Genomic DNA, 13504 nt, shown 5'->3' with positions numbered 1-13504 from the left:
TTGGGCACTCATTTTGGGACAGGGTTCAGTTCCTTTTTGCTCAGACTTGGGCATTACTGCAACACAAATAATTAATAACCGGTTACCTGGGCCAGTACATTGGAGACTTCATTACTGGACACTTTAATTCATGTATTAGCTTAATGCTCTGCAGATTTCCCTTGCTTTGTTCATCTGGTAAAATGGCAAATCTGGAAATGTTTTGTTGCAGCAACTGCAGATCTCATTAACCTTTGCCAGAAGATGTTATGAAGGCCAAGAGTATAACAGGGTTCAAAAAAAGCTAGATAAATTCCTGGAGGATGGGTCCATCAAAGGCTATTAGCCAGGATGGGCAAGGATGGTGTCCCAAGCCTCTGTTTGCCAGAAGCTGGGAATGAGTGACGGGATGGATGGATCACTTGATGATGCCCTGTTCTATTCATTCCCTCTGAAGCACCTGGCATTGGCCGCTGTCAGAAGACAGGATCCTGGCCTAGATGGACCTTTGGTCTGACCCAGTTTGGCCATTCTAATGTTAACACTTCAGTGATCTCAGTGTCAGAATTCCTGTGGGCCAATGTATTGTCTGGTTACGGTTTGACATGCCACCGTGTGAAATAATGGCTGTGAAAGCTGGTCATTTCTCTGGCTGCATCCTGGCTGCATGTGCTGTGATACTTTCAGGGCATCCTTGTCATCAGCCCATCTCACTGCACTGCAGCCTAGGATGTTGTCTCTGTGGAGCTAGTGGCGTGGCCCCAGATTGTGTATGGTGCTTAGGCCATTTTGCGACGTCCCTTTGTGACGCTTGCTCCTGGAGGTGTAGCCTAGCCCAGGTGAGCACCTTTCAGCTGCCAGCTCAGGACCCTGCCACCAAACATTCCTGCATCCCTCTTAAATTACCTTTATTTAGCCTGCTGCTGGCAAGTGCTTCAAGCATGTCTAATAATATGAGTGCTCTGTTTATCCTCCCATTAAGAACCACTTCGTGCAATATGTGATGATATAAAAATGCATGTTTCAGAGTGTGAAATGATTTCTGCCTGTTAAAGAAGAATGTGAATGGAAGGTGGCAGCTCCATTTTTGTCCCTCTGCACATTGCAGGAGTTGAGCTGACTGAATTATTTAAAATGCTTCTCTCTCCTTCCAATACCAGCGCTGCCGAAGCCACCGACGGAGCCACTAGTGACTGAGACAACAGCCACCAGCGTGACCCTCACCTGGGACTCTGGCAACTCAGACCCCATCTCTTACTACGTCATCCAGTACAAGCCCAAGTCCTGGGAGGGCCTGTTTCAGGAGGTGGACGGCGTAGCGACAACCCGCTATAGCATTGGTGGCCTCAGCCCATTCTCGGAGTACGAGTTCCGCATCATTGCCGTCAACAACATCGGCCGGGGGCCTCCTAGCGAACTGGTGGAGGCACGGACCGGAGAGCAGGCTCCTTCCAGCCCACCCCTGAAGGTCCAGGCACGGATGCTGAGTGCCAGCACCATGCTTGTTCAGTGGGAGCAGCCCGAGGAGCCCAACGGACAGATCCGAGGGTACCGGGTTTACTACACGACGGACCCCCATCTGCCTCTGAGCATGTGGCAGAAACACAACACAGACGACAGTCACCTCACCACTGTGGGCAGCCTGATAACAGGGACCACCTACAGCATCCGTGTCTTGGCCTTCACCTCCGTGGGCGATGGGCCTCCCTCTGACATCATCCAGGTCAAAACGCAGCAGGGGGGTATGTATGAAACCTTCTTTTGAGTGCTCCGTCCTGCTCCCAGTGCTGTGTGTCCCTCACGATCCAGCCCTGGCATGCTGCTCTGCAGGGCACCTTCTGTGTACCTGGCTTCTGAGCCATGCTGAGTGCTTCCCCAGTCACATGTCAGGTGACAGCTCAGGGCCAGAGACAGCAGCTTCAAACCGTTAGTGCCTGTCGGGGGGAAACTGTGTCAATTTCAGCAAAAATAACGACTGTACCAACTTGTGTTGGACTCTGGCTGGACCCCCGGGGAGGCCGAGTAGTACATGCCTGCAGTCGTGCTGGGCTCTCTCTGGGAGGGTATGTGTCTGTGCAAAGGAGGAGGCCTTGGGTGCCAATTGAATCAGTGACTAGAATGAGCATGGCCTGGGTAGGCTCTGGTGGGTCTGCGCTGGAGCTGGACGAAGTGATTCCCAGCCCCGGCAGACAGATGCACACGAGTTCTGATTGAGCGAGTGCGCTAAAACTAGCCGTGAAGCAGCGGGAGGGGCTGACCGCCCGAGCACCCACCTAGGTTTTTGGATGGGATCGTACCGGGGTCGCTGGCCCCTCCCGCCGCCATGGCTGCATGACTGTTTTTAGTGGGCTGACTCGGGGACAGCTCAAGTGGGTCTGTCTGCTCGAGCAGCCCACACACCCTTCGTCACCGGCCTGGCCGCAGGGACTCATCACCTGGCCTGAAGCTGGGGAGAGGAGGAAAGGGCCAAGGTTAAATACAGAAGATCCTTTCCAGGGCTATGTTCAGCCTATGGGAGCAAAGTCTCTGCCGCCCTTTGTAGCGCCCAGGCCATCACTAACTATTTTATTGGTCCCCAGTTCCAGCCCAGCCAGCTGATTTCCAGGCAGAGGCAGAGTCTGATACCCGGATTCTGCTGACGTGGCTCCCGGCCTTGCAGGAACGCATTACAAAATACGAGCTGCTGTACTGGGAAGGAGAGGATGGGAGTCAGGTGAGGAGTCTGCCTTGGCTTCGGCCAGTGAATGGGAGGGTCAGAGAGTGATGATCCAGCAGTGGGAAAAGGCCACCGGTACCTTAGCTGGAGTATCTTGGGCTCTGCATCGCAGGACGGTAACAGAAGTGTTTTTTTCCCTTTTGGATCTTTAGCGTATGGTGAAACCTAAGCTCAGCCTGTCTCTCGTGCACATTGCTTCTCCAGCACGGGGCTTGATTCCCATCCAGTTAGTCTGTGGTCTGTGATCTGAAGGTTTGGTGCCTTAAGAAAGCACAGTGCATTGATCTCTGGGTTTCAGCAAGGAACTCCTAGTGCTGGGCTGGCAGGCGACATGTGCAGGGTGATGAAAATAAAGCTTTCAAATGGGATGCAACATTGACTACAAAATGTGGCTGCACGACTTGACCAGAACTGCTTTGAAGGCCAGGCGGCCTTGGCAGCTGGACCTTCAGGAACGGGCATGCAGCCCAGGAGAAGGATGTGGAGGTGTCCTGGGGAGAGTCCCTCCAGAATCCATGTCAGGTCCCTGGAACAATCAACATCAACCCAAAGCAGCCATCTCAGATTTATCCCTGGTGCAGTGCAGCATAGTAGTGATAATAGAGACCCATTGCTGGGTGTGTACATGGCCCGGTTCCCTGTATGTTCTGCCAGAAACAATACCAGTCGCTTTGCAGGTTGAACTCCGCTGAACAACAGTCAGTTCCTGTAAGCAAGCCACTTGCCCTTCCTGCAGGACAGGTGTTGATGGAGCGCTTCAGGGGACCGCCCCCCGCATGGGAATCTCCAGGCCTGCTACAAACACTAGCCAGTCCATGAGGTGGGGCTTTCTCCCCATGTCACAGCTGGGCAGGGGCTCCCCAGAACTCAATGCAAATCTGAGACCGAGCAAGGAATAGAACCCAGGTGTCCTGAGACTTCGGCCTGTATTTAATGAGGCTCCCAAAACCTGTCACAGGGAATTAGCGCTGTGTAGACAGCCACGCTGCAAAGGCAGCATCGTAAAGCTGAGCACCTTCACTGCAGTTTCATTCAAGCTGAGTAAGAAGCTAGGACACTGGAGGGGTGTTTGGCAGCATGGAGAGGCTGTCTGGGCTGCGTGGCTCAGGAGCTTGGGGCAGTTCTGGGAGCGTGGCCGCTGGCCTCGGGAGAAATGTTTAGCTGCTCTTCTCTAACTGTGAAGAATAATTAGTCTCCCATCCGTTTTCCAGCGCAAGGTGAACTTTGACCCAAGCTCATCGTACGCAGTGGAAGGTCTCAAGCCTGACACACTGTACAAGTTCCAGCTGGGAGCCCGTTCAGAGCTGGGGCTCGGGGTGTACACCCCAGTTCTAGAAGCCAGAACTGCCCAATCCAGTAAGTGTCCACAAGGCTGTTGGTGAGGACAGAGCAAAGGCAGCCTGGTTTCCACCTGGCACGGGGAGTATCAGGGCTCCTGCCCCTGTATTGTCAGACCAGCCACTGGCAAGTAGCGATCCAGTGTGGGTTAGGGAAAGCCAGGCAGCGCTCCGGTCTCAGCCTGGTTGGCAGAAGGCGATATGGTAAGTCCTGTCTGTGTCGTTCAGCCATGCCATCCTTCCCTGCAAGTAGACCACAGAGACGCTGCGAAGGGAGGAAGGTGGGCTGGCAAAGTGTCTGGGAGAGGCTGCGGGGCTGGGGCATGCATCTCTGTGAGTTTACTTACATGCCGTCATGCCATTCAGATGGGCAGGCCAGGCTCAGACTGTACTAGACTCTGGCAGCTTGAGAGGCCTGTCTCCCAGGCTGTGGGACACTCATTCCTCCCCCGTCCCTTCCCAACCACCTCCCCAGCTGCCTGTCTGCTCAGGGGGCTAGTCGCAGGACTGCGTTAGACACCTTTCCAAAGCAGGGCTCCCCTGTGCTGACTGGCGGCTGGGAGACCAGCCATGGGAATGCAGTGCTGTGTGTGAGTGAGTGAGGCTGCTGCTGCTCCAGGGACTGGAGACACGAGGGAAACAACCACAAGCAGCAGGGAATGCGTCTGACGAAGTGGATATTCGCCCACGAAAGCTCATGCTCCAAGACATCTGTTAGTCTGTAAGGTGCCACAGGACTCTGTCGCTTTAAGCAGGGAAGTTAATCAAGAGGCCAAGTTCTGAGGTGACCCTGGCACTGTCCCTTTCCTCCGCTCTCTGCCCTGTGTGATCGCAGAGCAGAGTTTACTTGGCTGTGATTGGCAGCTCAAAGTGCTTCCCATAAGCAGATTAGGGCTATCAAAGGGCTCTCTGAGCTTATCGCTAAGCAGTTCTGGGCTTGCTCTCAGGAAAGGAGCATTGAAAGGGGCGGCAGGAGCCTCTGTCTGTCTGGGATTTGGTGACCATGTGGGGTTAGCAGTTGATGCAGGCAGCCGGCTTTCTCTGCATGGAGAGCGTCTCCTGTTCCTGCTGCGTTGGCTAGGCTGAGGTGGCCATCAGAGCAGGAGGGCAGCGGTGCCACTCATGATTAGAATGACCTTCCTTTCAAGGAAGAGGCTGCAGCCCTGTTTTTTCCTTCCCCATATTAGCATATCAATCACCAGGATCCCAGCAGCCCAGTTAAACTCACGCTCCGGCTAATGGAATCTTAGCGCCTGTGCAATAGATTGGAGAGAAGCTCAGCTCAAGCCATTATAAATATTTGAACGCTGGAGAACGTGCTCTGGATGTGGGGATTTGTCACTCTGTTTTTTTGCTGGTTTTGATTTCACTCTGTGATTGATAGACAAAGCGTTGGACACCTCTTCCGCCCCTCAGCTAAGAAAGCCAAACAGGCAACGTGTCGATGGGATTTAGCTAACGAGGAGCAAGGCATTCTGTCCCCAAACAGTCCATCCATCAAGGGCACTCCATGTGTAGACAAGCCCTGAGGAGCCCTGCCATAGTCAGACTAGGAGAAGCCACTCCTTGGAGACAGACTCCTCAGGAGGAACAGACCCTACCTGCTCTCTGGGCTCCTAACCTACTCTGCACACACAGCCACTCACTAACTTCCCAAGTCACCCTGTTAGAGATTTGGCTTTCTTAACAAAGACAACAGCAGTAACACAGCAAAGTTCCCCAGTTCGGGTACCCACACCACAAAAAGGCTGCTGACAAATTGAAAAGGGCTCAGAAAAGAGCCACAAGGGCAATTGAGGTCTAGAAGACTTGGGGATGTAGCAGATTCTCTGTCACTTGGAGTCTTTATGTCAGCATTGGACTTCGTCTAAAAGGCCTGCGCTAGCTCAGCCTGAAGTTCTGGGCTCGATGCTGGAATCAATGGGTGAAATTCTCTGGCCTGCTGTGCAGGTCAGGTAGGTTCCCTCTGACCGTAAAATGGTCTCGTCTGTCTATACTTCAAGTGATCGTCCCCTCTGCCTTTCCATCTGGGTGCCCTGGAAAAGTCGTTTAGATTGCCAAGAATGGCAGGCAGAAGTAGTCAGACTTGTACTATCCGAAGAGCCTGTTTTGGGTGATATTCCTGGCACTGATGAGCAAGACCATTATGGGTTGTTAGCTGGGCTTTCCCCTGCCAGGAAGGCTCTGCAGAGAAGGAACCAGCATTCATTGATAGACCAGGGGATGGGGCCAGGGTTCACCTTCCGCAGCTATACTGTCTATGCAGGAAGCAGAGGAGGATGTGCAGCCTCTTAACATAGCCTCCAGCAGCACAGATAGGACCCTCAGCTCCTGAGGTGTCTGGGCAAAGAGTTCTCCATTCCTAAGTGCTTGGTTGAGTGGAGTTTTGCTCGGACACCTCATTCTCCTGAGGGTCCCAGAGGCACAACAATCACTACAGTCTTGCAGGAGTCCACAGCAGCACCATACTAGGGGTATAATTTAGCAGAGGAACCCCTGAGCTGTGCCTGGCAGAGGACGGGGGGTGGAGGGATGTTGGATGCTGAAGGGGACCTGTTTTGGAAGTAGTCGGTGTACCAGTGAATAGCTACGAGTTGCCTGCCAGTCAGAGACTGCCCTGGTGGTGGGAGCACAAAGTGTCTGCAGAAGCAGGGGCACGGCCCACCCTGTGCGTGGTGAGAGGCTAGTTAGGAAACTAGTTGAAATTCACCTGCTAGGGTTCTGCAAAGAGATCTGGAAATTAAAGAGGCTGACGGTCTCCCAAGCAGGTGTGGGAGACAGATGGAGTAAGGACCCACAGATCTCCTCACCAACCCCAGTTCAAGCTGCTGTCCCTCGAGATATGCCAGGGTGCTTGGGGCAGATTTTCCCCTGGTAAGGAGCCTCTGAGCTGGGTAGGGGCACAGGCCCGCTCATGGCCAAAGCCAGGCAGCAGTACTCACTCTCCTGGCCCTCGGCCTGCTGTGAAGTGGAGGCAGCAGCATGTCTGCAGGGAGTGGTGTGCGTGCGTGCGTGGCCCTGCCGCCTGCCCGGTGCGGGGGAAGGGCATTTCCATGCCGGGGGTGCTTTAAGTTGACCCTGCTTATGCTACTGCCTTTTATTTTATTCCCTTAAGTGTTAAGCGACTGCTTGTGTGTTTTGCACATTGTCTGTGTGACTCCTACCCAGCCAACAGGCAGGATGGAAAGGCCAGCGAGACATCTACCTGTGCTGCCTTGCAGAGAGGGCCCTTATTAAAGCAGCTCCTCACGTTAGGTCCCGGGAGACGCTGTGCAGAGCAAATGGCTGAGCGAACGCTGGCCTGCCTGCTTGGCCTTTGCAGCTGGTAGTGGAAGGGAAGGGCTTCCTGTAGCCTCATGGCTCCTCACTTCGCAGGCACCGCCTCTGTGGTATCCCCGAGACTCCATTCTCTCCCTCTGCCTTCTCTGTCCTCCCTCTGACTGTCGTCCAGGCTGCTGATACTCAGCTTTCTGTGTGGTGTCTGTGCCTTTGCTCTCTCCTGGCCCACCTGTTCCTTCAGTTCCTGAGCACAACAGAATGGGCCTGTCCTCACCACAGGCTGCGGGTAACCTGTGAGCACCTTCTGCAGGTCGTTGCCCTTTGCTAATTCCCCTCCTGCCCCATATTCTCTTCCTTCCTTGTTCCCAGCGGGGCCAGGGGTGGTCACCTTCATAACAGGCCCCTCACCATCTTCTGTCCCCAGCTCAGAGCTATCGTTCCTGCTGGTGTGGCTCAGAACTTACTGTTAGAGGCAGATGATTTTCACGTCCACTTCGAAGCGAAACCTTTCCTGCCCTGCCCTCCCTCCCCCAGGCTGGGGATGAGGCTAGGGTGGGGTGGGGTCTGAAGCCCATTTACAGGTAATGAACAGGCTGGGCCCATTTCTGGATGTCCCCACAGCCACATCCCTGCCAGCCTCAAAAGCTCCCCAGGCTCCCATCCTGGTTCAGGATACAGTGCCCTGTTCCCTCTCTGGATTTTGTTCCAAATGTCTTCTCTCTGTTCTCCTGCTCGGTCTGCCCTCAGCTGGCCCCAGGCTCCTCTCTGCCCTTCACTCAATGTCCCCACTTCTGCTGCAAGCGCCTTCTCCTCTGTCGCTTCAGCCTTCTGGGATTTTGCTGCCTCTTCAGCTCTTTTCGTTTCACATCTCAGCCGAAAGCATCTCTCTTCTCCCTGGCCCCATGTCTGTCTCTCCCCCACTCCATGCTGTTTAACGCTGTCACTGCATGAAACCCCAGACTGCTGGGGAGGCAGTCTCTGAAATGGAGCAGTATTGTGTTGCAATGCTGCCGGTCAGATATTCAGATACAGATTGTCCCAAACGAGTTCTCAGATTCCCTTTAAAGGAGGAGTGGGAGAGCTTGTATTTCATTGCTACTTCAGTGCTCAGTTGGCTGGGTAAGAGTTCCCTCTACATTTTGTTTTTCCTTCCGCTCATTTCCCTTCATCTCCCCACTATCCCTAGCCCCTTCCGCCCCACCCCAAGAGGTCGAGTGTGTAAGCACCAGCTCCACTACCATCCGGGTAAGTTGGGTGCCACCGCCTGCTCAGAGCCGCAATGGGGTCATCACGCAGTACTCCATTGCCTACCAGGCGGTGGACGCAGAGGACGGCGCCAAGCACGTAGTGGATGGAATTGGACGGGAGCGCTCCAGCTGGGAGATCAAGGACCTGGAGAAATGGACAGAGTACAAGGTGTGGGTACGGGCCCACACAGATGTGGGGCCTGGACCGGAGAGCTCCCCGGTGCATGTGCGCACTGATGAGGACGGTAGGTGTCACCAAGATGCTCCTTCAGCCACTTCCCTGCAGGTATCCAGGACCCTTCCTTGCTGTTCTCCTAGCACTCCTCAGCCTGTGCCCAGGGCCTGGAACGTGATCAGCTGGCCGGCCACAGCGGGACCAACGCCTGCATTCCCTTCGGAGAGAGGTTCCTTCTCTCACACCACGCACCAGCTTTGCAGCCTCTGCCACGTGCCCCTCTCCTGCTGCACTGGCATTTCCTGTGCCTTGCGTGGGGAGCTCAGGGCAGGTGCCAAGTGACTGGATAGGCAGAGTCCTGGATACCAGCGCTGCAGCTGGCCCATTGCATGTCCCCCATTTGATTCCCACCCCACAATCCTGGGCCTGCTGGGGAAGTGAGGAGGCCACTCGCCTGGCACTCGGAGCGCAGCTCCCCTGCTCTGGCCTTCCCCTCCCTGTCATGGGAGCACTGTAGGGCGGGGCCCCCCAGGCAAAGGCTGTGGGGTGGGGTGGGGTGGGATGGGGTGGGGTGGGCGCCCCTGGCAGCGGCTGTTCCCTCTTGCATTGTAGGATCAGGATTTAAAGTTTGCTTGTTGGCTAGAAATGCAGAAAATCAGAGAGAGGAAACAAAGTCCATTCGAGGCTCGTGGATATTGTTGGAAAGCTGCTTTCCACCCTGGCTCCCAGACAGGCCATAGCTTACGTAAATCTGTTCTTCCTCTCTTGTGCCAGAATATCCCATGTCCAGAATGCGTTCCTGGCTGGGATGGCCTTAAACAGAAATTGCATTGCATTAGCAGGTCTGTCAGTTATGTCACCAGGGCTTCAGCCATTCCCTTTGAAAGCGCCAGTGCTCGGAGTGACGGGTTTCTGCTGACCTCAGAGACTGCGCATGGCAGTGGGAGGGAAGCGGCAGAGAGGCGAATGGAGAAGTATCTCTGCCTTGCCCAGCCAGCTTCACAAATTGAGACCAGACATTTTGCAGTTTCACTAAATGTGCTGCCACTATCCCTTGTGCCTCTTCAGCTGTGGGATGTGGTGATATGGAAATATTCATTGACTGTTTGCCTGGCTCAATGAATATATCTGTGTGTACTGCTGCCTGTATTGTTTGCTTCAATTCTCATCCAGCCAAGTCACAGCCCAAGGGAAGCTGCTACCCTAGAAATGTCACAAGCAGCTCTCCTAGTTAGTTTTAGGGCACCGTGCTTGGACATCCCAGTTCAGCTGTCAGAAATGATTTCAGATTCCTCCAACATGCTGATGCTCAGGAGATGTCCCCAAGGAAGGAAAGTGAAATGCAGAACCCTGAGAGAGATGAGAACAAACTGAACTTTCCCTCTCCAATCGCAGACCCATCCCTTGCTCACATCGCTGGCAGCACAGCAGAACCTGCTCGGTCCCCTCAGGACCGGATTCCTAGCAGACACTGCGCAAGCGTCTTCACCTTCGTGTCCTCTGGCCCAGGAGCTGCTCCTGCTGCAGCCAGGGCTGATGTTCTGGTACCCAACGAGCTCAGCTCAGTTCACAGCTAGGAGCAGTGGGGGTGGGGTTCAGCTGACATGCTCGGGAAAGGAAGCCATGGGACTCACCCAAGGTCACTGAGTGGGTTGCACCAGGCTTGTGGTGGTAACCACTTGGCCACAGCCACCTGCACTCTGACACCTTCACTGGCCTAGCAGTGCTGAAATACCCGCTCCTTCCCTTCTCCGTTTTATTTAATTATCTACAATTAAGAGAGACATCTGGGGAAAAGACTGAATTGCCCTGAGGCTTCAAAGTCATGCTTTCCTGCTGGGTGGCAGTTTCTGCCCATCTAGTTGGTTGGAATATCAGCATTCATTATTTCTGCATGTCAGCTCTCCATCCCTAATTACCTAATTGGGATGATTTCTGGCTGTGCTGGGAGTTGGGGCATATGGGCCTTTTACAGGCCTGGATCCTTCCCGGGGAAGGAAGAGTGGGTGGGGGCCCCTCAGCAATGGGACAAGGGACCTGAGCTGTTTTCTGCAACCAGCTCCTCGGCTCTCACATGGCAGCGATACCCTCCAAATAGATGTGACTCTGCTCCCAGCTGCTTCAGCACGAGGGAGCTTTCCAAGAGCAAGGGAGAGGCAGCTTTTTCAGCACTGACAGCGTTCAGTCAGCGCGGGAGCAAAAAGGCTGAAGGCCGTCATGTTTCCAAAGACAGACAGGGTGTAAATAGACCTTTAAAGGTGCCTCACTTGGCAAGGAAATTGGTATTTTCAAGGCACAGTACGTTTTCATTTTATTCTCCGAAAGCATTCAGCAAGCCAGGCATGAAGTGCAGGCCCCTAGGCCCCTCTCTCTGGCCGGACTCAGTGACTGCTCTCTGCACTCTGCGTTGCTGCTTTTCCTTCCCATTAACCTTTTGTTATTCTAGCAGTGTCGGTGTGAGATCTGGGCAGCGGTGGTCATGTGGGGACGTGTGTCAGTTTCAGGGCCCGTGTTACATCTGCCTAGGGCAGCGTGTCTGTATTTGAGCGGGGCGCCCGCCCCAGGGGAAAGTAAACAGCAGACTGCAGGCAGCATCCTGGAGCCCTAGGCAAGCTGTGCTCCTGTAGCTCACAGCCCGACCCATTCCCTTGGGGACAGTATGGTTCTGTGTGGACACCAGGGAGAGCTGGCCGATGGGACTGTAGCTGTGCAGGGAGGTGTATGGGACCAGGTGTCATTCTCATGGGGTTTGAGAGGAGGCGGGGGAATGAAAGTACCGTGGTGGTGGGAATAGTGTGACCTCTGCCATTAACATTGTCTGTCCAATGTGTGTTCTAGTGCCCAGCGCCCCACCACGAAAGGTGGAGGTGGAGTCTCTGAATTCAACAGCCATCCGGGTCAGCTGGAAACTGCCACTCTCCAACAAGCAGCATGGACAGATCCGGGGATACCAGGTCACTTATGTGAAGCTGGAAAACAATGAACCGCGAGGGCAGCCTGTTATCAAAGATGTCATGTTAGCAGAGGCCCAGGTACAGCATGGGGACCGCGGGCTGGTGGGTGTGGGAGAGTCACTATTGCCCTTTTCTGTACAAACGCCTCCCGTTTGCAACTACATGGAGCTTCCCAGGCCAGACGTACACTGTGATGTGCAGGACACAGGATGCAGCCAGAGGCAACCAAGTCACTGGCTAGACCCAGGGACAGACCAGGCTGATTCCCAGAGGAGACGTGTGGCTTGCCCCCTTTGGAACAGGGGTTTACTGGGCTCATGGGCTGGTGACAAGGTCAATGAGATGGTGATTGCACTGGCCGTCTCCCTTCTACCCCGCTGCTCCTCTGTGGTTCTGGTGGAGAGGGGAAAGCTCAGCTGGCAGGGATTTGTTTCCTTGTAGGCCCATCCCTGCCTGTGAGAGGGACGTGGGGAGCAGGCACGTAGTGTCTGCACCTTGCCACGCAGGGAGTCACCCTTCAGAGAGCTTTAAATACGTCTGTCTTGTCTGCTTCCTTTTGCATTGCCAGTGTTCAGCCAGGGGCAGAGCCACTTTAAGGTTCAGCTCCCCAGGCAGGACTTGCTTCGTGTTTGCCCAGCATCAAACCCAGCCCCGCCTATTTGCACATTGCCCTGAGAGCCATGAAATTCCCCGTTGCCAGGTGCTGCCGTAGGGCTCCAGCCAGCCATGCCCATTTACAGCTCTGTTTTCATCAGGTGAGACTCAACCTTGGTTTACCTTTGGAAAGACAAAGGTAAACGGAGCAGGCAGGTCTGAGAGGGCTGGGCAGGAGTGAAGAGGTAAGGCGGAGCTTGGGAATGGATTCCCTCCCTGCCTACACACTCACTCCATGCTTTGGGCTGCCAGGAGGCTGCACGAGACTCCTGCAGTGTATTCCATGGGCGGGCCCTCACCCTGGTCAGCCTAGACTTCCAGCACAAGGAAAAGCAATCGCCCCTCCCTGGGAGTAACTTTCCTGGGGCCAGGGAAGTCTTCAAAGCCTCGCCTGAAGAGAGCCCCGAGCCCTGCACGGGATGGACCTGGGCCATTCTCTGCAAAGAGAATTGTACAAATCCCCAGCTGCAAGTGACAAGTGGCCGATTCAGACCTCTCCTGCTTGAATCAAACCCAATATAAACACTGGAGAGCTGCAGCCATTAATTGATCCATCTCCTGAGTGCAGCTATGAATCATTTACACATTTCTCAGCAGGGAGCACAGTGCTCAGAGCAGGTTTTTTCCCACTCAGACTCTGAAGGATTAAACCCTGTAGCGTGTGGAATAGGACGATGTAAAGGAGAGGAAATGGTCTGAGAGCTCACTGAAGGGCTGGACAGAGCACGTCGCTGGGATTTCACATGCTTCTTTATTTGAATACGTACAAAAGCTGCTTAATGGCCTTTTCTTTTCCCATGACAGCGTCATCTTCATGCTGTAGCTTGACCAGTTTATTGCCTTCCTGTTTAGCTTGGGGCTAATGGGTTAACGCCAGTTTTAGGCCAAGGCAAGCACTATTGCTCTCGTAGTTGCCTTCAGAACCTTTCCTCTTCAGCCGGTCAATCTCCTTTTCATTTCTTGCTCATTTCCTAGACACTGGGGAGTTTAGAGAGAGCAGCTCTGGTCTCTGGAGCCCCCTGCTAGCTCACTGCAATGAGGGTAGATTCCAAGGCTAGAAACTTTCCGATGAGTATCCAACTCCTGTCAAATGTTCCCTAAGCTCCTTTTTGTAGGGATGTGTCCATGTCCCTGCAGGAGGGGTATGGCCTGCTGTGTGTGTG

The 13504-nt window shown here is 54.2% G+C and overlaps 1 protein-coding gene across 21 annotated transcripts in view; it reads left to right on the top strand.

The window, feature by feature from the left end:
* Positions 1-13504, top strand: part of PTPRF (protein tyrosine phosphatase receptor type F) — a 630174-nt gene that overhangs the window by 532006 nt on the left and 84664 nt on the right. For 14 of the 21 annotated variants that reach the window (XM_030572306.1, XM_030572302.1, XM_030572309.1 and 11 more), the window contains 5 exons: positions 1140-1721; positions 2559-2692; positions 3907-4051; positions 8498-8803; positions 11572-11765. In XM_030572306.1, coding sequence (XP_030428166.1) covers positions 1140-1721; positions 2559-2692; positions 3907-4051; positions 8498-8803; positions 11572-11765 — 1361 coding nt within the window. The remainder of the gene's footprint in view (positions 1-1139; positions 1722-2558; positions 2693-3906; positions 4052-8497; positions 8804-11571; positions 11766-13504) is intronic. The other 7 variants (XM_030572314.1, XM_030572312.1, XM_030572313.1 and 4 more) reach the window with 1 other exon arrangement.

This window comes from Gopherus evgoodei, chromosome 8 (assembly GCF_007399415.2).
Source record: "Gopherus evgoodei ecotype Sinaloan lineage chromosome 8, rGopEvg1_v1.p, whole genome shotgun sequence".
NCBI lineage: Eukaryota > Metazoa > Chordata > Testudines > Testudinidae > Gopherus > Gopherus evgoodei.
Note: the sequence above shows the minus strand (reverse complement) of the source record. Positions and strands in the feature narration are given on the sequence as shown.